General features: G+C 46.3%; 2 protein-coding genes and 1 pseudogene across 4 annotated transcripts in view; 1 reads left to right on the top strand and 2 right to left on the bottom strand.

Moving 5' to 3' along the window:
* The window catches only part of ATAD5 (ATPase family AAA domain containing 5), a 67,436-nt gene extending 65,679 nt beyond the window's left edge, over positions 1-1,757 (bottom strand). For 2 of the 3 annotated variants that reach the window (XM_015118990.3, XM_077970749.1), the window contains exon 1: positions 1,252-1,754. In XM_015118990.3, coding sequence (XP_014974476.3) covers positions 1,252-1,317 — 66 coding nt within the window. In that variant the 5' untranslated portion in view covers positions 1,318-1,754. Of the gene's footprint in view, positions 1-1,251 lie in introns of all 3 variants that reach the window. The other variant, XM_015118991.3, reaches the window with a different exon arrangement.
* A 450-nt stretch (positions 1,758-2,207) lies between these two features.
* Positions 2,208-2,800, bottom strand: LOC144335432 (small ribosomal subunit protein eS17 pseudogene; annotated as a pseudogene).
* A 3,619-nt stretch (positions 2,801-6,419) lies between these two features.
* The window catches only part of CRLF3 (cytokine receptor like factor 3), a gene marked incomplete at its 3' end in the record, with an annotated part of 55,021 nt that continues 37,162 nt past the window's right edge, over positions 6,420-24,278 (top strand). The window contains 1 exon segment of the mRNA NM_001257619.1: positions 6,420-6,620. Coding sequence (NP_001244548.1) covers positions 6,492-6,620 — 129 coding nt within the window. The 5' untranslated portion in view covers positions 6,420-6,491.

Below are 24,278 nucleotides of genomic sequence, written 5' to 3'. Positions count from 1 at the left end.
AATCATACGTGTATTAGAAAACGCCATTGAATTATTATTTATAAAACTGCAATTGTGGCCGGGCGCGGTGGCTCAAGCCTGTAATCCCAGCACTTTGGGAGGCCGAGACGGGCAGATCACGAGGTCAGGAGATCGAGACCATCCTGGCTAACACGGTGAAACCCCGTCTCTACTAAAAAATACAAAAAACTAGCCGGACGAGGTGGCGGGCGCCTGTAGTCCCAGCTACTCGGGAGGCTGAGGCAGGAGAATGGCGCAAACTCGGGAGGCGGAGCTTGCAGTGAGCTGAGATCTGGCCACTGCACTCCAGCCTGGGCGACAGAGCGAGACTCCGTCTCAAAATAATAATAATAATAAATAATAAATAAAACTGCAATTATATGAAACGCAACATACATAGGCTCCGGAGTCAGGCAAATCTAAGTTAAATGCTGGCTCTGACATTTACTGGTGTAAAATGTTAAGCAAATTACTTTTAACTTTTCCATTTACTTTTTCAAAAAAATTAACTTACTTTTAGCTACTTTTTACCTTCTTTCATTTGTAGAATACAGATAATAGACCATAGGGTTGCTATTAAGCAAAATAATGTGCATAATGTTTTTACCCTTACAATACTAAATGGTAAGTATCGTTATTATGAAATAGGGTTTCTTAGCATTAGGGCACCAAAACCAGAAACTGTAACGGAAAGATTGATAAAACAGACCACATAAAAATCAAGAACTGTGTACATCAAGTACCAGAAGACAAGCTGAGTAACTAACTGCCTTGATTTAGCAAAGGAATATCAGCATAACAACGAAGTAGACCAAAAAAAGTGGCATTCCAAGCACTGGTGGATGTATGAACTAGTTGAACTTGAAGATCTTTTTCAGAGCTAAAGTTCAGTGATTCCATATCACGAACCCAGAACTTGACCCTGGGATCCTCTGTGACATGCCAGAAGCACAAAACATCACGTTCCACCAGCATTTCGGGATCTGGGAACTGGCCGTGTTATCTTAAGTCCCCAATTTACTGTGCCCCGCAAATATCTCACAATCCAAATGTTTATCAGGACTTGTCACGACTCGAAAAAACGACACGCTCTGGCAACCGCTGCACAAAATGTGTCACAGCTGTGGGTCCTCACAATGTCCCACCTTTCCCCTTACAGAGGGAAGGTCAGGATCACCTCCCCCCAGACCCACCTCCCAGTCCCCCAAAAGACAGAGGAAGGAACTCAACAGATCCTCGACTCAACCTCACCTCAATCTCGTAGTCCTTCACGGGAGGGGGAGCAGCTGCAGCCGCCATGGCCAGGACCCCCACCATACTCCCCGTTTCCCGGAATCCCGTCTCCTAGGACCTTACGCGGTCCAGCCCGGTCTGCCTGGAGGCCATAGAGGCTGGCCCGCTCCAGTAGGAGCAAGTTTCTGGGATTCTGCAAGTTTCTGGGAATCCGTTTAGGATTCCCCCGCGCCCACCGACAGGGAGCCGGAGCGGAGGCTGGGCCCAGATCAGCCGAGTCGAACACGGAAAGAGGCAATGAGAAAGCGCGGGCAGCGAGATCCCTGAGGCACGGCCAGTGTATGCAGGGTGCCCTCGAAACCGGCGCTCCAGGCTGAGCGCTCGGGACCGGGACCGGGCCTGGGCGGGGAAAGCAAGCGGAACGCAGATCGGACCACAGAGCTTCGGAGGGAATTCTTGTCAATTGGGTTTTCGCGCCGTCCTGAGCGCAAGGGGCGGAGTTTACGGCTGTTTCTGGAGGCTGCGCGGACGGTGAGCCGAGAGGGCCAAAATAACTCCCTTGGCGAACTCGCGGGGGGCGGAACCATCGCATGGTGGAATTGAAAGCCAACCCGGGAATTTGGAAATTTGAACTTCTGTACTATCAGTTTCACCGTTGAGGACGTGATTTCACTAAGTCACCTAGTCAGTTGTTGACAGAATTAAAATTTAGACTCTTAACGCCCTAGGCTAGTCCCTCTTTAAAGAGGAAAATGCAGAAAAAGGAAATAATTTACATTGTTACCATGCACAATAAAATGCTAATATTTGGTCGAGCCTTCTACCTCAATATACGTCTACTCAGGATCCGAAATTCGACTTTTATACCTGTAAAAGTCGAAGTACCTATTCGACTAAGGAAGCATTTCTTCTGTGGATTTCGTCCTCTGGAACAGCCGAGAAAGGCAGTCATTGCTTCGTCTGGTTGGCCTGTGTTCAGTCCTCGCAGGGTGCCAGTAATTTTCTGGTTTCTAATCTCATGCACCATTTGCATTGTTTTCATGGGTTTGGTGAGCCTTTACTTTTTCTTTTTTCTTTTTTTTTTTTTCCATTGTCCCATGTTTATTGAAAATATTACAGCATTACAGAAAGACTCAAACAGCTCCCCGAGGCGTTTTGAAATTCATCCCAACTGTAGGCTGGGTGACCTACAGGTTGGACAGACTGCCGAAGTCCAAAATCTTCTGCATTCCTTAGTGTCAGGATTCTACTTCAATGATCTCCCGATCCAGAGCTGAGACCTCGGGAACACAATTGTCTCTCCTTTCTCTCTCCTCCTCCTGCAGCTTGATGGAGATACCTCTCTCTCACTGGCCCCCTCTGAATCTGCTTTATCAGATGCGTGACATAGCCTGCTATCTTGTTGCGGGGCTTCTTGCTGAGGATAATGGCGATCTCCTCACACACGCGCTTGTGCGTATGGAAGTCTTTGCCCAGGCGAATGTAGTACTTTTCTATAATGACCCGGGCCGCCTTCTTTACTTCAAAGTTTTGATGCGAACGCGCCCCATGTTGGCGGGTCCTTGGTAAAATAGCTCTTTTTCTTTTCTTTTTTTTACGTTAAAGTTGCAATTATATTAAATATAGCCTGTTACATTTGTTTGAGTGTATCGTTTTTGTTGTTTGTTTGAGACGGAGTCTCCCTCTGTTGCCAAGGCTGAAGTGCAGTGGCACGATCTCCGATCACTGCAATCTCTGCCTCCGGGTTCAAGCGATTCTCCTGCCTCAGCCTCCCGAGTAGCTGGGACTACAGGCGCGTGCCACCACGTGGGGCTAATTTTTGTATTGTAGTAGAGAGGGGGTTTCGCCATGTTGGCCAGGCTGGTCTCAAACTCCTGACCTCTCAACTCCTGACCGCTCAACTCGGCTTCCCAAAGTGCTGGGATAACAGGCGTGAGCCACTGCGCCCGGCACCGCCCTCCACCAGCAATTTGCTGGGCTTTTTTTTTTTTTTTTTTTGAGATGGAGTCTGGCTCTGTCACCCAGGCTGGAGTGCGGTGGCACAATCTCGGCTCACTGCAACCTCCACCTCCCCGGTTCAAGCAATTCTGCCTCAGCCTCCCAAGTAGCTGGGAATACAGGTGTGTACCACCACGTCTAGCTAATTGTATTTTTAGTAGAGACAGGGTTTTGCCATCTTGGCCAGGCTGGTCTGGAACTCCTGGCCTCAGGTGATCCACCCTCCTCGGCCTCCCAAAGTGCTGAGATTACAGGGGTGAGCCACTATGCCCAGCCAATTTGCTTTTTTCATTCAACATGGTTTTTGGGTTTTTTTGTTTTTTGTTTTTTTTTTTTTTGAGATGGAGTCTGGCTCTGTTGCCCAGGCTGGAGTGCAATGGCTCAATCTTGGCTCACTGCAACCTTCACCTCTCTGGTTCAAGTGATTCTCCTGCCTCAACCTCCTGAATAGCTGGGATTACAGGCTCGCACCATCATGCCTGGCTAATTTTTTTGTGTTTTTAGTAGAGACGGGTTACCACGTTGGTCAGGCTGGTCTTGAACTCCTGATCTCGATATCCACCCATCTCAGCCTCCCACAGTGCTGGGATTACAGGGATGAGCCACCACACCCCGCCTCACTTTTTTTCAAAAGCCATTCATGATACATATAGATCTGATTCATTCCCTTTCTTTCCTGGGCATTCTATCTATGCAACACATTTTATTCATTCATTTCCTTATTATTATTATTTTTGTTGTTGTTGTTTTGTTTTTGTGTTTGAGACAGGGTCTCACTCTGTCACCAACCTGGAGTGCAGTGGCATGATCTCTGCTCACTGCAGCCTCAAACTTCCGGGCTCAAGCAGTCCTACCACTTCAGCCTCCCAAGTAGCTGGGACTACAGGAGCATGCTACCATGCCCGGCTAATTGTGTGTATTTGTAGAGAAGGGGTTTTGCCATGTTGCCCGGGTTGTATTATTATTATTTTTTTGAGACAGGGTCTCACTCTGTCGCCCAGGCTGGAGTGCAGTGACGCGATCACTGCTCACTGCAGCCTCCACATCCCTGGCTCAAGAGATCCTCCCACCTCAACCTCCCAATTTGCTGGGACCACAGGTTCGCCACCATGCCCGGCTAATTTTTGTATTTTCTGTAGAGACAGGGTTTTGCCATGTTGCCCAGGCTGGTCTGGAACTCCTCGGCTCAAGCAATCCTCCTACCTCAGCTTCTTGAGATTACAGGTGTGAGCCACCATGCCCTGCCCATAAGGTTTTATTACATATAGTCACAACTATTGTGACAGATACCTTCCGGTCTGGCAAGCCCAAGCCCAGCTTATTCACTACCGTCCTTACAGACAACACTTGCCAACACCCTTCTTGGACTTGTGCCAGAATTGCTGTTCTGCTGGTCATCTCGTGGGACTCTCTCTTGGATCCCTCATTAGTCCACAAGCTTCTGGGTGGTGACACCTGGGTTTTGTTGTTTTTTGGTTGTGGTTTTTTTTTTTTTTTTTTTTTTTTTTTGAGACAGAGTCTCTCTCTGTCGCCCAGGCTGGAGTGCAGTGGCCAGATCTCAGCTCACTGCAAGCTCCACCTCCCGGGTTTACGCCATTCTCCTGCCTCAGCCTCCCAAGTAGCTGGGACTACAGGCGCCCGCCACCACGTCCAGCTAATTTTTTGTATTTTTAGTAGAGACAGGGTTTCACCATGCTAGCCAGGATGGTCTCAATCTCCTGACCTCGTGTTCCGCCCGCCTCGGCCTCCCAAAGTGCTGGGATTACAGGCGTGAGCCACTGCGCCCAGCCTGCTGTTGTTTTTTGAGACCAAGTCTCCCTTTGTTGCCCAGGTTGGAGTGCAGTGGCACAATATTGGCTCACTGCAACCTCTGCTTCCCGGTTTAAGCAATTCTCCTGCCAGAGCCCTCCAGTAGCTGGGATTACAGGCGCCCACCACCACACCCGGCTAATTTTTGTATTTTTAGTAGAGATGAGGTTTCACTAGGTTGGCCATGGCTGGTCTTGAACTTCTGACCTCAATGATCCAGCCGTCTCAGCCTCCCAAAGTGCTGGGATTACAGGCGTGACCCACCGCGCCCTGCTGACATCTGGGTCTTAGTAACCTGCCCTAAGGCGTGCTCTGCTCTTAAGGAGCAGAGCTCAGAGCTCTGGCACCAGACTTGGGCTCAAATCCTGCGGCTTGGAAAAGTCGATTCGCTACTTCAAAAATTTTTTAAATTAAAAAAAAAAAGGGGCCGGGCGCGGTGGCTCAAGCCTGTAATCCCAGCACTTTGGGAGGCCGAGACGGGTGGATCACAAGGTCAGGAGATCGAGACCATCCTGGCTAACACGGCGAAACCCCGTCTCTACTAAAAACACAAAAAATTAGCCGGGCGAGGTGGTGGCGGCGCCTGTGGTCCCAGCTACTCGGGAGGCTGAGGCAGGAGAATGGCGGGAACCCGGGAGGCGGAGCTTGCAGTGAGCTGAGATCTGGCCACTGCACTCCAGCCTGGGCGACAGAGCGAGACTCCGTCTCAAAAAAAAAAAAAAAAAAAAAAGGATTTTTAATTTAGAGACAGGGTTTCGCTCTGTCGCCCAGGCTGGAGTGCAGTGGCTCCATCACAGCTCACTGCAGCCTCGACCCCTGGGCTCAAGCGATCCTCCCAACTCAGCCTCCCGAGTAGCTAGCTGGGACCACAGGCGCGCTCCACTACGTGTTGCTAGTAGTAGCAGTAGTAGTAATAGCAGTAGTATTTTTGGTAAGACAGGGTTTCGCCGTGTTGCCCAGGGTAGTCTCGAACTCCAGGGCTCAAGGGATCCGCCCGCCTTGGCCTCCCAAAGTTCTGGGACTGCAGGCGTGAACCACTGGGCCGGGCCGATTCCCACCTTTATCTCCCAATTTCCTCGTCTGAGCAATGGAGATACAGGTAGGGCTGAAGGTCAGGCAAGAATGCGATGAGCTGTGAGAAGCACTTGGCCAGGTGCTGGTTATCAATCTTGCCAGGCCTCAGCACGTTTACCAAGGAGGCCCAGCCAGCCGCGCTGTGCCGCAGCACGGAAGAGGCGGGGTGAACCGCGGGGCGGGCGGCGCTGGGACCCAGACGCCACCCGTGCGAGGCGCCGCAGCGCGCCCGTCAATCAAGGTCGTCGTGGGGCGTCGTGGGGCGTGGCGGGGCGAGGCGGGGCGGTGCTTCCGCCAGCGCGAGGCCGGGCCGGGCAGCTCGGAGGCGCCCGGCGCAGTCGGGAAGCCGAGCTAGGTGTCGCCGGCCGCGCGGCCAGATGAGGGGGGCGATGGAGCTGGAGCCTGAGCTGCTGCTGCAGGAGGCCCGCGAGAATGTGGAGGCAGCGCAGAGCTACCGGCGGGAGCTGGGTCACCGGCTTGAGGGGCTGCGGGAGGCGCGGAGGCAGGTCAGAGGGCCACACCCACGGGGGCGCTGTGGGCCCGGGGGCGGCGCGGGTGCCGGGCTAGGGCGCCGGGCGAGGGCAGGGAGGGCTCTGAGGGGTGGGAGTGTCCGAAAACTCTAAAGTAGGGAAGAGGCATTCATTTGAAAGGAGACCTAGTGGAGTCTGGGAACGGGGAAGGTGGGAGTTGGGGAGGTCCTAAGGGGAATTTTTGGGGGTGGAGGGAGGGTGTAAGGAGCGTTCACTAAACTGTGGGGCAGCGATGGGAGTAGCGGTGGGGTCCGAAGTTTGGGAGAGTGAGGGACCAGAGCAGATTCCGAGGGGGTCACGCGGGTAGTGATGAGTCGGAGGAGGAGGAGACTATTCGGGAAAACCTGCGGTAGGTAGACATTGATTTTAGAGAGCCTGAGGAAAAGGTGGGACAGTGACCTGGGAGACTGAAAGTGGAGACAAAATGGATATTGGAAGGGGAGGACTAAGGGGCGAGAGTGAGGGAGAGGGTAGGGATTGAGAAGCAGTAGCGTTGGCACTAAATAAATGCGGTTAATGCCTGAATAATATACGATTTTGAATGCTTTTTAAAAAATCATTTAGAGTAATCCCTTTCTAGAAGGTTTAAAATTTAAGGTGAAGGTGAAGCTATGTTGGAAGAGCAGAAGGAAAATTATTTCATTTTCCTTGAGAGAGGGAATACAAAGGTATAGGGAAATGGAAAAATAGATTTTAAGAGAGGAGTGCTGAAATGAAAAGCTAAAGATACTCTCAAGTGGTGCAGTTGTCTGTTTCACAGGGAAAGAGTTATCAAAGATACAGGAAAGTCATATGGTTTCTCTATACCCTCGAACATGTATAGGAAAAGATATAAACCGCTGCCAATTGGAGATAGGACGGATAATCTTCAGGCTACTATTAATGCAGCTGCTTAATAAGTGCTTTTTTGAGTGAGTGGGATTCCATCTGAATTTCTCTGGGTCATACTTCATATTAATCTAGATGGTCGTCTTAGCACTTCCATGCTGTATAGAACCTGAAAATGGTAGAAAAGTGCTGTGCAAACGGTGTCTTTGGATATTCTCATCATTAAGGACTCAACATGTTTTAGGTTATATATATATATTTTAAAAATATGCAAACATATATAAATATGTATATATATCTTTTATTTTTTTTGAGACAGAGTCTCGCTCTGTTGCTCAGGGTGGAGTGCAGTGGCACTATCTCGGCTCACTGCAACCTCCGCCTCCCGGGTTCAAGCGATTCTCCTGCCTCAGCCTCCCGAGTAGCTGGGATTACAGGTCTGCGCCACCACACCCGGCTAATTTTTGTATTTTTAGTAGAGACGAGGTTTCAGCAAGTTGACCAGGATGATCTTGAACTCCTGACCTCGTGATCCACCCGCCTCAGCCTCCCAAAGTGCTGAGATTACAGGCATGAGCCACTGCGCCCGGCCGGGTTTTATGTATTTAAAAATATTTGTAAAGCCAGTGTAGGCCAGACATCATTTGTATTTTAGTAGTGAAACCGGAAGCAGAATCTAGATATGATTATGCTGATTTGGTGAATACTTTTCAAGGCCTTCCAATGCACTCATCTTTATTTCTCTGTGAAAATGTCTGCATTATTCCTTCTGCTCTTTTGAAATAGGGACTCTAGATATAAGACATTGTATAAAAAGAAAGATATTAAAATACTATCTAACATTTCAGTCAGTTAAGGTGTATTATATATGAGCATGATTATTGTTTGTGTATTAACAATTAAGAATCAGGAGAATTGACACTAAATGAGTGAGTTTACCACGTGGGAGTAATTAATTTCTTGTGATATTGGATGCATTAAAAAAAAATCATGTGATTACACCTTAGATGGTTTAGTATTCAATTTTCAAACCTATACTTTTTTCAATTTTATATCCAACAATTTAAATACAGGACATGCTTCTCTGTAGTTTAGTTTATTATAAGTTTTGTTTTGTTTTGTTTTTGAGGCCCATTGTCTTGAGCTTGAGACAGAAAACATTAAATGGACATCCATTACAATTAGGTTCCTGATGACATTGCCTTCTGACTAGACTGAGTAATAATGTAGTTCTCTTTTGTGAGTGTGAGTCTCTTTTTTTTTTTTTATTTTTTTTATTTTTTTTTTTTTTTGAGACGGAGTCTCGCTCTGTCACCCAGGCTGGAGTACAGTGGCCGGATCTCAGCTCACTGCAAGCTCTGTCTCCCAGGTTTATGCCATTCTCCTGCCTCAGCCTCCCGAGTAGCTGGGACTACAGGCGCCCGCCACCTCCCCCGGCTAGTTTTTTTGTATTTTGTAGTAGAGACGGGGTTTCACCGTGTTAGCCAGGATGGTCTCGATCTCCTGACCTCGTGATCCGCCCGTCTCGGCCTCCCAAAGTGCTGGGATTACAGGCTTGAGCCACCGCGCCCGGCCAAGTGTGAGTCTCTTTTGGGAATGTGTTTTGTGCCAGTGGCAGTTACAACAGCATCTCTCGAAGCTAACTCTAGGGGATTGTGCATGTTTGGGTTTGTGGCATAAGTCCTCCGTGAACTTGCATTTTAAGGAAGGTCTATGGTACAAAAATATTATCAAAATAAGCAGCTGCTTTTGTTTGGTGGTTAGGATATTTTTAGGGTTCCAGTCATTTTCAGAGTAACTATGTAAAATATATGGCACTTTAGTCAAGGATTTTGCATGGGAGAAGCATGAGAAGAGCAGAGAGGAAGGGATGCCACCTGTTGTCTTTATTTTTTACTTGCTGATTTTGTATCTTTTTGGCATATGATTTTTGTTTTTGTTTTTCTTTTGTTTTTCTTTTTTTTTGGTGGGAGTGTGGACAGGGTTTTGTTGCATTTCCCAGGCTGGTCTCCAACTCCAGGGCTCAAAAGATCCTCCCACCTCTGCCTTCCAGAGATGGAATTACAGGTATGAGCCACTGTGCTGCCTGGCATGTGACTTTTTTATTGAGATATAATTCACTTGCCATAAAAGTCATGCCTTAACGTTTACAATTCAAAGGTTTTTAGTATATTCATAGAGTTGTCCAACCATCACCACTGTCTAATTCAAGTATGTATTCATCACCCCCAAAAGAACTCCTTAGCTGTCACTCCCATATCCCCTGGCAACCACAAAACTTTCTGTCTCCATGGATTTGCCTATTCTGGTCATTTCATATAAATGAATTCATACGATATGTAGCCCCTTGTGACTGACTTCTTTGACTTAGAATAATGTTTCAAGGTTCATTGATGTGGTAGCACGTAACAGTACTTCAAACATTTTTGTGGCTGAATAATTGTTATGTGGATATACCACATTTTATTTATCCATTCATCAATTAATGGACATTTGGATTATTGGATTAATTCCACTTTTGACTATTATGCTTCTGTAAAGAATTTGTGAACAACTTTTTGTGTGAACATGTTTTCAGTTCTTTTAGAATATAGCTAGGAATTGGTGGATCAAAGGCAACCTTTTGTTTAACCTTTTCAGAAACTCTTGGCATACTTTTTATCTTTTTTTTTTTTTTTTTTTTTGAGACAGGACCTTGCTGTCACCCAGGCTGGAGTGCAGTGGCACAATCTCGGCTCACTGCAAGCTCTGCCTCCCAGGCTCAAGTGATCCTCCCATCTCAGTGTCCCAAGTAGCTGGGAGTACAGGCACGTGCCATCACACCCGGCTAATTTTTTGTATTTTTAGTAGAGATGAGGTTTCAGCGTGTTGCCCAGGCTCCTGAACACCCGCTTTGGCCTCCCCAAGTGTTGGGATTACAGGCTTGAGCCACCACACCCAGCTTCTTTTTTTTTTTTTTTTTTTTTTTTTGAGCCAGAGTCTTGCTCTGTCACCCAAGCTGGAGTGCAGTGGCATGATCAAAACTCACTGCAGCCTTGACTTCCTGGGCTCAAGCCGTCCTCCTGTCTCAGATCCCCAAGTAGCAGGGGCTGTAAGTACACACCACCATGCCTGGCTAATTTTATTTAATTTTTTTAGTAGAGCTGATGTCTTCCTGTGTTTCCCAGACCGGTTTCTTTTTCTTTTCTTTTCTTTTTTTTTTTTTGAGACAGAGTCTCGCTCTTTTGCCCAGGCTGGAGTGAAGTGGCACAATCTTGGCTCACTGCAACCTTCAGCTCACTGCAACCTTAGGCTCACTGCAACCTCCGCCTCCTGGGTTCAAGAGATTCTCCTGCCTCAGCCTCCTGAATAGCCAGGATTACAGGCGCCTGCCACCATGCCCATCTACTTTTTGTATTTTTTTTTTTTTTTTTTTTTTTTTTGAGACGGAGTCTCGCTTTGTAGCCCAGGCTGGAGTGCAGTGGCGGGATTTCAGCTCACTGCAAGCTCTGCCTCCCGGGTTCACGCCATTCTCCGGCCTCAGCCTCCAGAGTAGCTGGGACTACAGGCGCCCGCCACCTCGCCCGGCTAGTTTTTTGTATTTCTTTAGTAGAGACGGGGTTTCACCGTGTTCGCCAGGATGGTCTCGATCTCCTGACCTCGTGATCCACCCGTCTCGGCCTCCCAAAGTGCTGGGATTACAGGCTTGAGCCACCGCGCCCGGCCAACTTTTTGTATTTTTACTAGAGACAGGATTTCACCATGTTGGCCAGGCTGGCCTCGAACTCCTGACCTCAGGTGATCCTGCCCACCTCAGCCTCCCAAAATGCTGGGATTACCACTGCACCTGGGTAAGCCACCATTCCCAGCTGCCAGGACAATTTCTAACTCCTGAGCTCAAGCAATCCTCTTGCCTCAGCCTCCCAAAGTACTGGTATTACAGGTGTGAGCCGCTGCATCTGGCCTACCTTTTATCTTTGCTTTAGTTTCTTATCCTTTAAAATCTAGCATGAAATTTGTCTCGTGTTAAGAAATCATGTTGTATGAACATTTAGAAGGAAGAAGAATAAAAATGTTTTTAAGTTATTCTGTCAAAACTGCCAACATGTAGCAGTTTCTCCTCTTGTGGTTAAGTTTAGGCTCTACCCTCTTTTCAGAGAAAAGGAAGTTCTGCGTAGGAATGCAAGGATTGTCTGTAACTCTTAATGTTTGAATAAGTTAAAGGCTAGAAAGCTGTTCATTGTCTTCAGGAAATCAGATAATGTTTACAGCCAACTTGGCCTAGCTGATGTTGAAATCATTAAGAATAGTTCTCTATAGCTCGCTGGAATCCTTGGTACTAAGATGTAAATACCAAAGAAATTAACTCCCACTGTCCTTAAATATTCATTTGTTCATTCACTCAATAAATATTTATTGGGTGCCTACTGTAGGGCTGAGAAACTTCTAGGTCCTAGATTCTGTGTTCAAGGAAATAGATCACTGCCCTCCTGGATTTATGCTTTCCTCTTTACTTTGATGGCTGATACTACCCCTAAAAACAAAATAAGAAAAACGTAAGTTCTGGCCGGGCGCGGTGGCTCAAGCCTGTAATCCCAGCACTTTGGGAGGCCGAGACGGGCGGATCACGAGGTCACAAGATCAAGACCATCCTAGCTAACATGGTGAAACCCCGTCTCTACTAAAAAAATACAAAAAACTAGCCGGGCGAGGTGGCGGGCGCCTGTAGTCCCAGCTACTCGGGAGGCTGAGGCAGGAGAATGGCGTGAACCCGGGAGGCGGAGCTTGCAGTGAGCTGAGATCTGGCCACTGCACTCCAGCCTGGGGGACAGAGCAAGACTCCGTCTCAAAAAAAAAAAAAAAAAAAAGTAAAACGTAAGTTCTATTTGTGTATTCATTTTTAGATTTCGCTTCTATTATATCTTTCATCACTTGTCCTATTTCTACAGCATTGGCCTTTCTGTTTGTTATAAGTAGAGATCCAACCTGGCCAATATGGTGAAACCCAGTCTCTACTAAAAAAATATAAATTAACCGGGTGTGGTGCTGGGTGCCTGTAGTCCTAGCTACTCTGGAGGCTGAGCAGGAGAATTGCTTGAACCGGGGAGGCGGAGGTTGCAGTGAGCCAAGATCACACCACTGCACTCCAGCCTGGGTGACAGAGCGAGACTCCATTTCAAAAACAAAAACATAAGTAGAGATAACTGATCAAAATGTCATGTAGTGATGTCAGCTGGCCACTCAGGCCTCACAGAGTGGCACCACTTTGATAACATTGCCAAAGTCAGGGCCTGGTCTTTAAGCTTTGTAAGTCCAAAAAGTTCATCTTTGTACATTATCAAAGGGGAATTAGTTGAGGTACTGGAGGTGTCTACAGTGAGAAATGCCAGTATTTTATTCTGTGTGTTCTTTTTTTTTTTTGAGACGGAGTCTCGCTCTGTCGCCCAGGCTGGAGTGCGGTGGCGCGATCTCAGCTCACTGCAAGCTCCGCCTCCTGGGTTCACACCATTCTCCTGCCTCAGCCTCCCGAGTAGCTGGGACTACAGGCGCCCGCCACCTCACCTGGCTGGTTTTTTTGTATTTTTAGTAGAGACGGGGTTTCACCGTGGTCTCGATCTCCTGACCTCGTGATCCACCCGCCTCAGCCTCCCAAAGTGCTGGGATTACAGGCGTGAGCCACCGCGCCCGGCCTATTCTGTGTGTTCTAATTCACTCTATAACATCACTATGTTGGCTTTCATGTACCTTTTGGTATTCCGATTCAGTATTTCTCAAGACCCTGACAAAAGCAAGTCTCTGCTCCTTCAAGAGCAAATGGTAAGATCCTTGCGCCTAATTAAGATACTAGTTGGTGGCTGGGCGCAGTGGCTCATGCCTGTAATCCCAGCACTTTGGGAGACCGAGGCGGGCAGATCACCTGAGGTCAGGAGTTTGAGACAAGCCTGACCAATATGATGAAAACCTGTCTTTACTAAAAATACAAAAATTAGCCGGGCGTGGTGGTGGGCGCCTGTAATCCCAGCTACTCGGGAGTCTGAGGCAAGAGAATTGCTTGAAGTCAGGAGACAGAGGTTGCAGTGAGCTGAGATCGTGCCATTGCACTCCAGTCTGGGCAATAAGAGCGAAACTCTGTCTCAAAAAAAAACGAAAAGAAAAGAAAGCCGTTATTGCTCCTTTTATCTCCCACTTCCTCTTCTGTTACCCATTTTCAAAACACTACAAAAATCTGAGTATAGTTTGTTATAGTAGTAGTACTTAAAATGTTTCTATTATAGTATTCTAAGAAAAGGTTAAATCCAGATACAGGGAAAACCAAGAACAGGTGAAATAAATAAATAAATATGTATATATGTATATGTGTGTGTATATATATATATATAATTATTTTTTTTTTTTTTAATGAAGTTTCACTCTTGTTGCCCAGTCTAGAGTGCAATGGCGCAATCTTGGCTCACTGCAACCTCCGCCTCCCAGGTTCAAGCAATTATCTTGCCTCAGCCTCCTGAGTAGCTGGGATTATAGGTGCCTGCCATCACACCCAGCTAGTTTTTGTATTTTTAGTAGAGACAGGGTTTCACCATGGTGAAGGCTGGTCTCAAACTCCTGACCTCAGGTGATCCGCCCATCTTGGCCTTCCAAAGTGCTGGGATTACAGGCATAAGCCACCACACCCAGCCCAGATGAAATATTTTTAAAATAACCTATAATTCTACTACTTACAGACAACTGCAGTTAACTTTTATTTATTTATTTATTTATTTATTTATTTATGAGATGAAGTCTCACTTTGTTGCCAGGCTAGAGTGCAGTGGCGCCATCTCGGCTCTTTGCAACCTCTGCCTCCTGGGCTCAAGCCATTCTTCTGCCTCAGCCTCCTGAGTAGCTGGGACTACAGGTGCGTGCCACCATGCCCAGCTAATTTTTGTATTTTCAGTAGAGATGGGGTTTCACCATGTTGGCCAGGATGGTCTCAATCTCTTGACCTCATGATCCACCTTCCTCCATCTTCCAAAGTGCTGGGATTACAGGCATGAGCCACCCTGCCCGGCCTGCAGTTAACATTTGATGTATCTTTCTATATATATTATTCTGCAAAGTTGAGAGGCTACTATATATGCAACTTTGTATCACTTTTTAATTTTTATTAACATTATAAGCATTTTGTTAACATTATAAGAATTTTGGTAACGTTATAAGCATTTACAAGAATATTTTCCCATGTAAAGCCTTTTTTTTTTTTTTTTTTTTTTTTTTTGAAGACAGTCTCACTTTGTCATTCGGACTGGAGTACAGTGGCACCACCTTGGTTCACTGCAACTTCCAAGTCCCGGGTTCAAGCGATTCTCCTGCCTTAGCCTCTCAAGTAGCTGGGATTACAGGCACATGCCACCACACCCGGCTCATTTTTTGTATTTTTAGTAGAAGGAGGTTTCATCATGTTGCCCAGGCTGGTCTTGAACTCCTGAGCTCAGGCTGTTCACCCACCTCGACCTCAAAAAGTGCTACGATTACAAGCATGAGCCACTGCGCCCATCCCACAGCCTCATTTTTAATGCAGAGTTGGAGTCTATTATAAATACTTAAGGGAACATTTGTTGGTGGTAGGTTGCAATATATTGATTCTGGCACTCCAAAGTACTGGTAGCAAAACTAATTGCACATAAGGGGGTAAAAATAAAAGCCACACATATAGAGTCAAAACAACAGGGATATATTCTGAGAAGTGTGTCATTGGGCGATTTTGTCATTGTACAAACCTAGATGGTATCATCTGCTACACTCCTAGGCTGTATGGTATAGTCTATTGCTCCTAGGGTACAAGTCTGTACAGCATGTTACTATACTGAATACTGTAGATAGTTGTAACATATTGTAAGTGTGTATCTAAACATAGAAAAGGTACAGTAGGCATGGTGGGTCACACTTGTAATCCCAGCACTTTGGGAGGCCAAGGCGGGAGGATCTCTTGAGCCCAGAAGTTTGAGACCAATCTGGGCAATATAGGGAGACCCCATCTCCACAAAGAAATTGAAAATTATCCAGGTATGGTGGTGCATGCCTGTGGTCCCAGCTACTCAGGAGTCGAGAGGATTCCTTGGTTCCTTGAGCCCAGGAGGCTGAGGGTGCAGTAAGCCATGATCCCACCACTGTATTCCAGCCTAATACAGTGTAGACAACAGAACTAGACCCTGTCTCAAAAAAGAAAGGAAGGAAGGAAGGGAGGGAGGGAGGGAGTGAAGGAGAGAGGGAGGAGATACAGTAAAAATATAAAAATATAGTAATATAATCTTACGGGACTACCATTATGTATGTGATTGTTATTGTCCAAAACATCGTTTTGTGATGCTTGACTGTATTTTGTGTGCAAAAGACCACATATTTACGTTGGTTTTTGAGTCAGTCTTTTCGACCAATAAATCTTTTCACAAGTTTTTTTTTTTTTTTTTTTTTTGAGATGGAGTCTTGGTCTGTCACCTAGGCTGGAGTACAATGGCACGATCTCAGCTCACCGCAACCTCTGCCTTCCAGGTTCGAGTGATTCTCCCGCCTCCATCTCCTGAGTAGCTGGGACTACTGGTGCACACCACCATGCCCGACTACTTTTTCTATTTTTAGTAGAGACGGGGTTTCACCATATTGGCCAGGCCGGTCACAAACTCCTGAGCTCGTGATGTGCCTGTCTTGGCCTCCCAGAGTGTTGGGATTACAGGCGTGAGCTACCATGCCTGGCCTACAAATTGTCTTTTTTTTTTAACTTTTTATTTCCTGAACAACACCGATGTACAGAAATCATCTTTAAATATGGCACTCTGAAAGCTGCTGGTTGAGTTTAAGACTCCCCAGAAATATAGAAGGAGGTCAAGGAGAATTAAAACAAGCTGTTCTGGCCAGGCTCGGTGGCTCACACCTGTAGTCCCAGCACTTTGGGAGGCTGAGGTGGGCGGATCATCTGAGGTCAGGAGTTCGAGACCAGCCTGGCCAACATGGTGAAACCCCGTCTTTACTAAAAATACAAAAAAGTTAGGTGGTGCACCTGTAATGCCAGCTGCTTGGGAGGCTGAGGCAAGAGAATTGCTTGAACCTGGGGGTCAGAGGTTGCAGTGAGCCTAGATTGCGCCCCTGCACTCCAGCCTGGGGAACAGAGTGGGACTCCATCTCAAAAAAAAAAGAGAAAAGAAACTAGCCATTTTCTGGTCGGGTGTGGTGGTTTACGCCTGTAATACCAGCACTCTGGGATGGCAAGGTGGGTGGATTACCTGAGGTCAGGAGTTTGAGACCAGCCCGGCCAACATGGTAACACCCCATCTCTACTAAAAATTCAAAAACTAGCCAGGCGTGGTGGTGGGTGCTTGTAATCCCAGCTACTCGGGAGGCTGAGGCAGGAGAATTGCTTGAATCCAGGAGGTGGAGGTTACAGTGAGTGGAGATTGCGCCCCTACATTCTAGCCTGGGAGACAGAGCGAGACTCTGTCTCAAAAAACCAAAACACAAAAGAAAAAAACCCTCAAAAATTTGCTGGGCGTGGTGGCAGGTGCCTGTAATCCCAGTTACTTGGGAGGCTGAGGCAGGAGAATTGCTTGAACCCAGGAGGCAGAGGTTGCGTTGAGCCGAGATTGCACCACTGCATTCCAGTTTGGGCAACAGAGCAAGACTTCATCTCCAAAAAAAAAGAAAAGAAAGAAAAAAAAGTGTGTGAATGTTATGTTATAGAGGTATATTTTTGTGTGTAGATTTTTTTTTTTTTTTTGAGACGGAGTTTCACACTTGTTGCCCAGGCTGGAGTGCAATGGCACAATATTGACTCACGGCAACCTCCGCCTCCCAGGTTCAAGTGAGTCTCCTCCGAGTAGCTGGGATTACAAGCATGCACCACCACGCCTGGCTAATTTTGTATTTTTAGTAGAGATGGGGTTTCACCATGTTGGTCAGGCTGGTCTCAAACACCCAACCTCAGGTAATCCACTAGCCTCAGCCTCCCGAAGTACTGGGATTACAGGCGTGAGCCACCATGCCTGGTGATTTTGTTTTCGTGTAGATTGTAATGTATATAATTTTGATAGAGAACTGGTTTTTTTTTGAGGCGGAGTCTCGCTCTGTCACCCAGGCTGGAGTGCAGTGGCATGATCTCAGCTCAATTTAACCTCTGCCTCCCAGGTTCAAGAAGTTCTCCTGCCTCAACCCCCTGAGTAGCTGGGATTACAGGCTCCTGCCACCACGCTTGGCTAATATTTTTGTATTTTTAGTAGGGATGGGGTTTCGCCATACTGGCCAGGCTGGTCTCCCAACTCCGGACCTCAGGTGATCCGCCCGCCTCTGCCTCACAAAGTGCTGGGATTACAGATGTAAGCCACTGCTCCTGGCCGATAACTATTCTTTTTTTTTTTTTTTTTTTTTTTTTAGGCGGAGTCTCGCTCTGTCGCCCAGGCTGGAGTGCAGTGGCCGGATCTCAGCTCACTGCAAGCTCCGCCTCCTGGGTTTACGCCATTCTCCTGCCTCAGCCTCCCAAGTAGCTGGGACTACAGGCGCCTGCCACCACGCCCGGCTAGTTTTTCGTATTTTTTAGTAGAGACGGGGTTTCACCGTGTTAGCCAGGATGGTCTCGATCTCCTGACCTTGTGATCCGCCCGTCTTGGCCTCCCAAAGTGCTGGGATTACAGGTTTGAGCCACCGCGCCCGGCCGATAACTATTCTTGTTGCTATAAATCTGGTAAATAATATGACTAATTTGTCATCTAAAAAGCCAAACAAATATAGAACAGCCTTTTATTGTTATTACTATTATTACTGTTTTTTTGAGACGGAGTTTTGCTCTGTCACCCAGACTGGAGCACAGTATCTCAATCTCGGCTCACTACAACCTCTGCCTCCCAGATTCAAGCAATTCTTCTGTCTCATCCTCCCGAGCATCTGAGATTACAGGCGTGCGCCACCAAGGCCCAGCTAATTTTTGTTTTTTTTTGTTTTTTTTTTGTTTTTTTTGTTTTTTGAGACGGAGTCTCGTTCTGTCACCCAGGCTGGAGTGCAGTGGCGCGATCTCGGCTCACTGCAAGCTCCGCCTCCCGGGTTTACGCCATTCTCCTGCCTCAGCCTCCCGAGTAGCTGGGACTACAGGCGCCGCCACCTCGCCCGGCTAGTTTTTCGTATTTTTTAGTAGAGACGGGGTTTCACCGTGTTAGCCAGGATGATTTCGATCTCCTGACCTCGTGATCCGCCCATCTCGGCCTCCCAAAGTGCTGGGATTACAGGCTTGAGCCACCGTGCCCGGCATTTTTGTATTTTTAATAGAGTCGAGATTTCACTGTGTTGGCCAGGCTGGTTTTGAACTCCTGGCCTCAAGTGATCTGCCCACCTTAGCTTCCCAAAGTGCAGGGCTTACAAGCATGAGCCACAACACCCGGCCCAGCCTTTTTTTATTATTGAGGGCTATCAGTGAGTCACTAATATTTGCCGTTATTTTAGTTGTTCCTATTAGCCATGAAAGCTTGCGAAACTAAACTTGCCTAATGTTCAGTTTCCTTCTGTGTAAAATGAGGATAAGGATAGTATCTACTTTACCTGGCCATTGTGGGAATTAAAATGAGAAACTTATTTAAAATGCTTAGCACAGTGCCTAGGACATAGGAGATTCTTAATGTTAGCCATGATAATGCTAAATATTATTGTTATTCGAGGTGACATCCCCTGCTCCTCCAACTGATAACTTATTCTTTAAATGTCTCCTACTCTCTTTCCCATCATAATGCTCTTTTAATGCTCTGATGCCAGTTTGTGGCTGCCCCAGTTATGTAAGAACATAATTCATTTCATTATAGTTACTTTTGCTTGCCATCCCTGTTACCAGAATGAGAGTTTTTGAGGTGAAGACCATGCTTTATTCATCTTTATAACCCTACTTTCTGGCACATACACAGTAAGTGTTGAATGAATACCTTTATGAATGTTGTGGATGTAATTTGGCAGACATTCTTTTTTCGATTATCTTGGTCTTAATGATGTGCACTCTATTAGATAATCAAGAATTAAACATGTATTTTTTCATATGGTTTGTTTACTGCTACGTAATAAAACTGTGCCAAAGCTTAATAACTTAAAAGGCAACCATTTTATTTGCTTACAATTCTGGAAGTTGACTGGGGCTCAGATAGGTAGTTCTCCTGCTTTTGCTTGGCAACACTTTTATGGTTGCGCGAAGTTGAGGCTGGAATGTCTGACATAGAACATTCACTTATATTGGAGACTTAGTATTAGCTAGTCTCAGTTGGAACACTGGCATACCTGGGCTTTGGTGCGAATCTCTCTCTCTGTCTTCCTCCCTTCCTGCCTTTTCACCTTCCTGTCTCTTTCCCCTTGTCCTCTCCAGAAAAGTAGGCATACTTCTTTCATGGTGGCCTCCAAAAAGCAGATGTTGACAGGTCTTCTGAAGGATGAGGCCTGGAACTGGCACAGGATTAGTTTCACTCTATTGCTGTGCACGGGTGATTGCATTGCTAGTCACAGGCCCAGCCCAGATTCTAGGGGAGAGGACCACACAAGGCCACGAGTAGTTGGAAGTGTGAATTCCTGGTACATTGGGGGCCACTACTGTAACAGATTACCAAATCATATAATATACGTTTTGTTTTTGAAAGTTCTCAAATAGGCATTTTTTTTTCTTAAAAAACCTAAGTGTAAGAGAAACAAGGAGAAACATAGCAGTGCTTACAAGTCCATTCTTGAGTCAGACTGAATTCACAGTCTCTGCCACTTCGTAACTTTGTGATGTGGCCAGTTTCATCTCTCTGACTCCCATGTTACTCATCTACGCCATCTACACATGTTCTCTTCACAGGGTTATGGTAGAGTTTAAATTAGACCATAAGTACAGTTTTACCTGGCATACAGGTACTCAGTAGATGATAGCTGCTGCTGTATTGTTACTGTTTCCATTATTACTAATGACTGATGTCCTGGTATCAGTACAAAAACAAATAGCTAATATATATTTCACACAAAATGAGAAAAAAATATGTTGATTAGCGTCTTCAATTTCAGTTGACTATTTTTATCTTTTTATTTTATTTATTTTATTATTATTTATTTATTTATTGAGATGGAGTCTCGCTCTGTCACCCAGGCTAGGGTGCAGTGGCACCAATCTCAGCTCACTGCAGTCTCCGCCTCCCGGGTTCACGCCATTCTCCTGCCTCAGCCTCCCAAGTAGCTGGGACTACAAGCGCCTGCTACCACGCCCGACTTAATTTTTTGTATTTTTAGTAGAGACAGGGTTTCACCATGTTAGCCAGGATGGTCTCGATCTCCTGACCTCATGATCTGCCTGCCTCGGCCTCCCAAAGTGCTGGGATTACAGGCGTGAGCCACTGCACCTGGCCTTTTTTTAAATTTGTATTTGAGATGGAGTCTCGCACTGTCACCTGGGCTGGAGTGCAGTGGCACAGCCTCGGCTCACTGCAACCTCTGCCTCGCAGGTTCAAGCAGTTCTCCTGCCTCAGCCTCCTGAGTAGCTGGGATTACAGGTGCCCGCCACGATGCCCAGCTAATTTTTTTGCATTTTTAGTAGAGATGGGGTTTTACCATGTTGGCCAGGCTGGTCTTGAACTCCTGACTTTGTGATTCAGCCGCCTCAGCCTCCCAAAGTGCTGGGATTACAGGCATGAGCCACTGCACCCGGCTGTCTTTTATTTTTGATCAGTATGTTTTTCTGTTTTTTTGTGGGGGTTTTGTTTGTTTGTTTGTTTTGAGACAGACTGTTACTCTCTCACCCAGGCTGGAGTACAGCAGCGTGATCGCGGCTCACTGCAACCTTCACCTCCTGAGCTCAAATGATTCTCCTGCCTCAGCCTCCCAGTAGCTGGGATTATAAGCAGGCAGCACCAAACCCAGCTAATTTTTGTATTTTTAGTAGAGACAGGGTTTCACCATGTTGCCCAGGCTGGTCGCAAACTCCTGAGCTCAGGCAGTCCAGCTGCCTCAGCCTCCCAAAATGCTAGGATTACAGGCGTAAGCCACTGTGCCTGGCCAGTTTTTAATGAATATGTTCCTGTTAGCAAATAGTTTTGTGTTTTGTATATGTGGTTTTCTTTTTTGTTTGTTTGTTTGGTTATTTTTGAGGCAGGGTCTCACTTTGTCACCCAGGCTGGAGGGCGGTGGTGCAAAAACCACCCACTACAGCCTCAACCTCCCAGGCTCAAGTGATCCTGTCACCTTAACCTCCCAAGCAGCTGGGACTACAAGCCATGCCGCCACACCCAGCTGATTTTTTGTATTTTTTACTAGAGACAGAGTATTGCCATGTTGCCCAGGCTGGTCTTGAACTCCTGGACACAAGTGATCCGTCCTCTAAAAGTGCTGGGATTATAGGCATGAGCCACTGCACCTGGCCTCTGCATATGTCTTTTTAGTAACTAAACTCTGGAGGAAAATATATCAGTCACTATTGTTTTGGAGGGTTGTGAAGGAAATAATCCTTAAGCTTTTGGGTGGCTTAGTATTGAAATACAAACTTGATGAATTTTTGGCATTTTGTGAGCTCTTAATCATGTTAAAACTTTAGAACAGTTGCTTTGGGGTTATATTCAACTGTAGTGGAAACTTGGTAAGTTTTATTTTTTATTATTTACTTATTTATTTTATTTATTTATTTTTTTGAGGTGGAGTCTTGCTCTGTTGCCCAGGCTGGAGTGTGATGGCACTATCTTAGCTCACTGCAACCTCCGCCTCCCGGGTTCAAGTGATTCTCCTGCCTCAGCCCACCAAGTAGCTGGGACTACAGGCGTGCACCACCACGCTTGGGTAATTTTTGCATTTTTTGTAGAGATGGGGTTTTGCCACGTTGGCCAGACTGGTCTTGAACTCCTGAGCTCATGATCCACCTGCCTCAGCCTCCCAAAGTGCTGGGATTCCAGGCATGAGCCACCGTGCCCAGGCCAAAACTTTGTAAGTTTTGATGGTCTGTTACATTAAAGGTTTTAGTGGCAGATTATTTCAAAATATTATTAATCAACATAAACAATGTATATTACAGTTTCCTTTTTGAAATCTTGACTTCTCTGTCATTTATATTCTCAAATCTGTTTTGTTACAAATCACCACAGTTGTTTTTGCCTTGAATGGCTAGGTAGCATTTGAAGCTGATTGTCCACCACACAATTCTTTACACAGGGACAGGAAATACTACATGTTGTACCAAGAAGTGTCTTTAGCCAATACATAATTTACAGATTTATCTGGGAGCTCTTTTAAAATAGTGTTCTATGGCCGAGCGCGGTGGCTTACGCTAGTAATCTCAGCACTTTGAGAGGCTGAGGCAGGAGGATTGCTCAAGTCCAGGAGTTTGAGACCAGCCTGGGCCACACAATGAAAATCCGTTTCTACAAAAAATACAAAATTTAGCTGGGTGCAGTGACACATGCCTGTGGTCCCAGCTTCCTGGGAGGCTAAGGTGGGAGAATCACCTGAGTCCAGGATTTCGAGGCTGCAGTGAATTGTGTTCGTACCACTGCTCTCCAGCCTGAATGACCAAGTGAGAACCTGTCTCCAAAAAAAAAAAAAGTGTCCTGTAAGTACAAAACGGCTTGGTGTAATGAAAGAGCATAGTCTTTGGAATTAGACTGTTTCTGGCACTGCAAAGCCTTGGGTAAGTTGTCTTCTTTGGTCCTCACTTTCTGAAACTGTATTGTGAAGATTTATTGAGTTAACAGTGAACACATGCAACCATTGGTACCACATCAAATATGAAGAAATTCACTCAGCAGTGGAGCTGCATTTTTTTTTTTTTTTTTTTTTTTTTGAGACGGAGTCTCGCTCTGTAGCCCAGGCTGGACTGCAGTGGCCGGATCTCAGCTCACTGCAAGCTCCGCCTCCCGGGTTCACGCCATTCTCCGGCCTCAGCCTCCCGAGTAGCTGGGACTACAGGCGCTGCCACCTCGCCCGGCTATTTTTTGTATTTCTTAGTAGAGACGGGGTTTCACCGTGTTAGCCAGGATGGTCTCGATCTCCTGACCTCGTGATCCGCCCATCTCGGCCTCCCAAAGTGCTGGGATTACAGGCTTGAGCCACCGCGCCCGGCCTGGAGCTGCATTTTTAAATTAGTTTCATAAAGTCAAGCAAATGAACTTGATTAGTTACATGATTGGATTAAAGGTGACTAGGCTTTAAATCATGAACTATTTCAAGGAAAAGAAAATGATCTCATGGTAGTATCAGGTTTGAAATGGCAGTGGTTGGGATTCTATAAGCAAAAGGGACCAAATTTAAAATGAGAGTACAGGAGGTGAATTTGGAAATTGAATCTCACTTTTTTAGCCCTCTCTCTGTTTTGTGTTCACATACTTCCTTTTTTCTGAGGCTCTGAAACAAAAACAAAACATAAGCTCTGCAATAGCTGAAGGAGTTTTGAATTCTTTCTAAAGAGGAAATTGACTTTACCTAACCAATGCACTTCCTGTGTATGCTGTATCCGCTAAAGAGCAAGACAGGACCTCAGCGGCATAGTACTCAACTGCAGAATTTCCTCTTGACCATTCGAAATGTATTACAGCGCTCTGACACAAGGTCTTTATTTATTCTGGTATCTGTAATGTGTATACAAGGTACCTGAGGGTCCTGTTAAAAATACAGGTTTGGCTGGGTGCGGTGGTTCACACCTGTAATTCCAGCACTTTGGGAGGCTGAGGCGGGTGGATCACCCGAGGTCAGGAGTTCGAGACCAGCCTGACCAATATGATGAAACCCCATCTCTACTAAAAATACAAAAATTAGGCGTGGTGGCATGCGCCTATAATCCTAGCTACTCAGGAGGCTGAGACAGGAGAATCACTTGAACACGGG

The sequence above is a fragment of the Macaca mulatta genome, chromosome 16, assembly GCF_049350105.2.
Source record: "Macaca mulatta isolate MMU2019108-1 chromosome 16, T2T-MMU8v2.0, whole genome shotgun sequence".
Classification (NCBI taxonomy): Eukaryota; Metazoa; Chordata; class Mammalia; order Primates; family Cercopithecidae; genus Macaca; species Macaca mulatta.
Note: the sequence above shows the minus strand (reverse complement) of the source record. Positions and strands in the feature narration are given on the sequence as shown.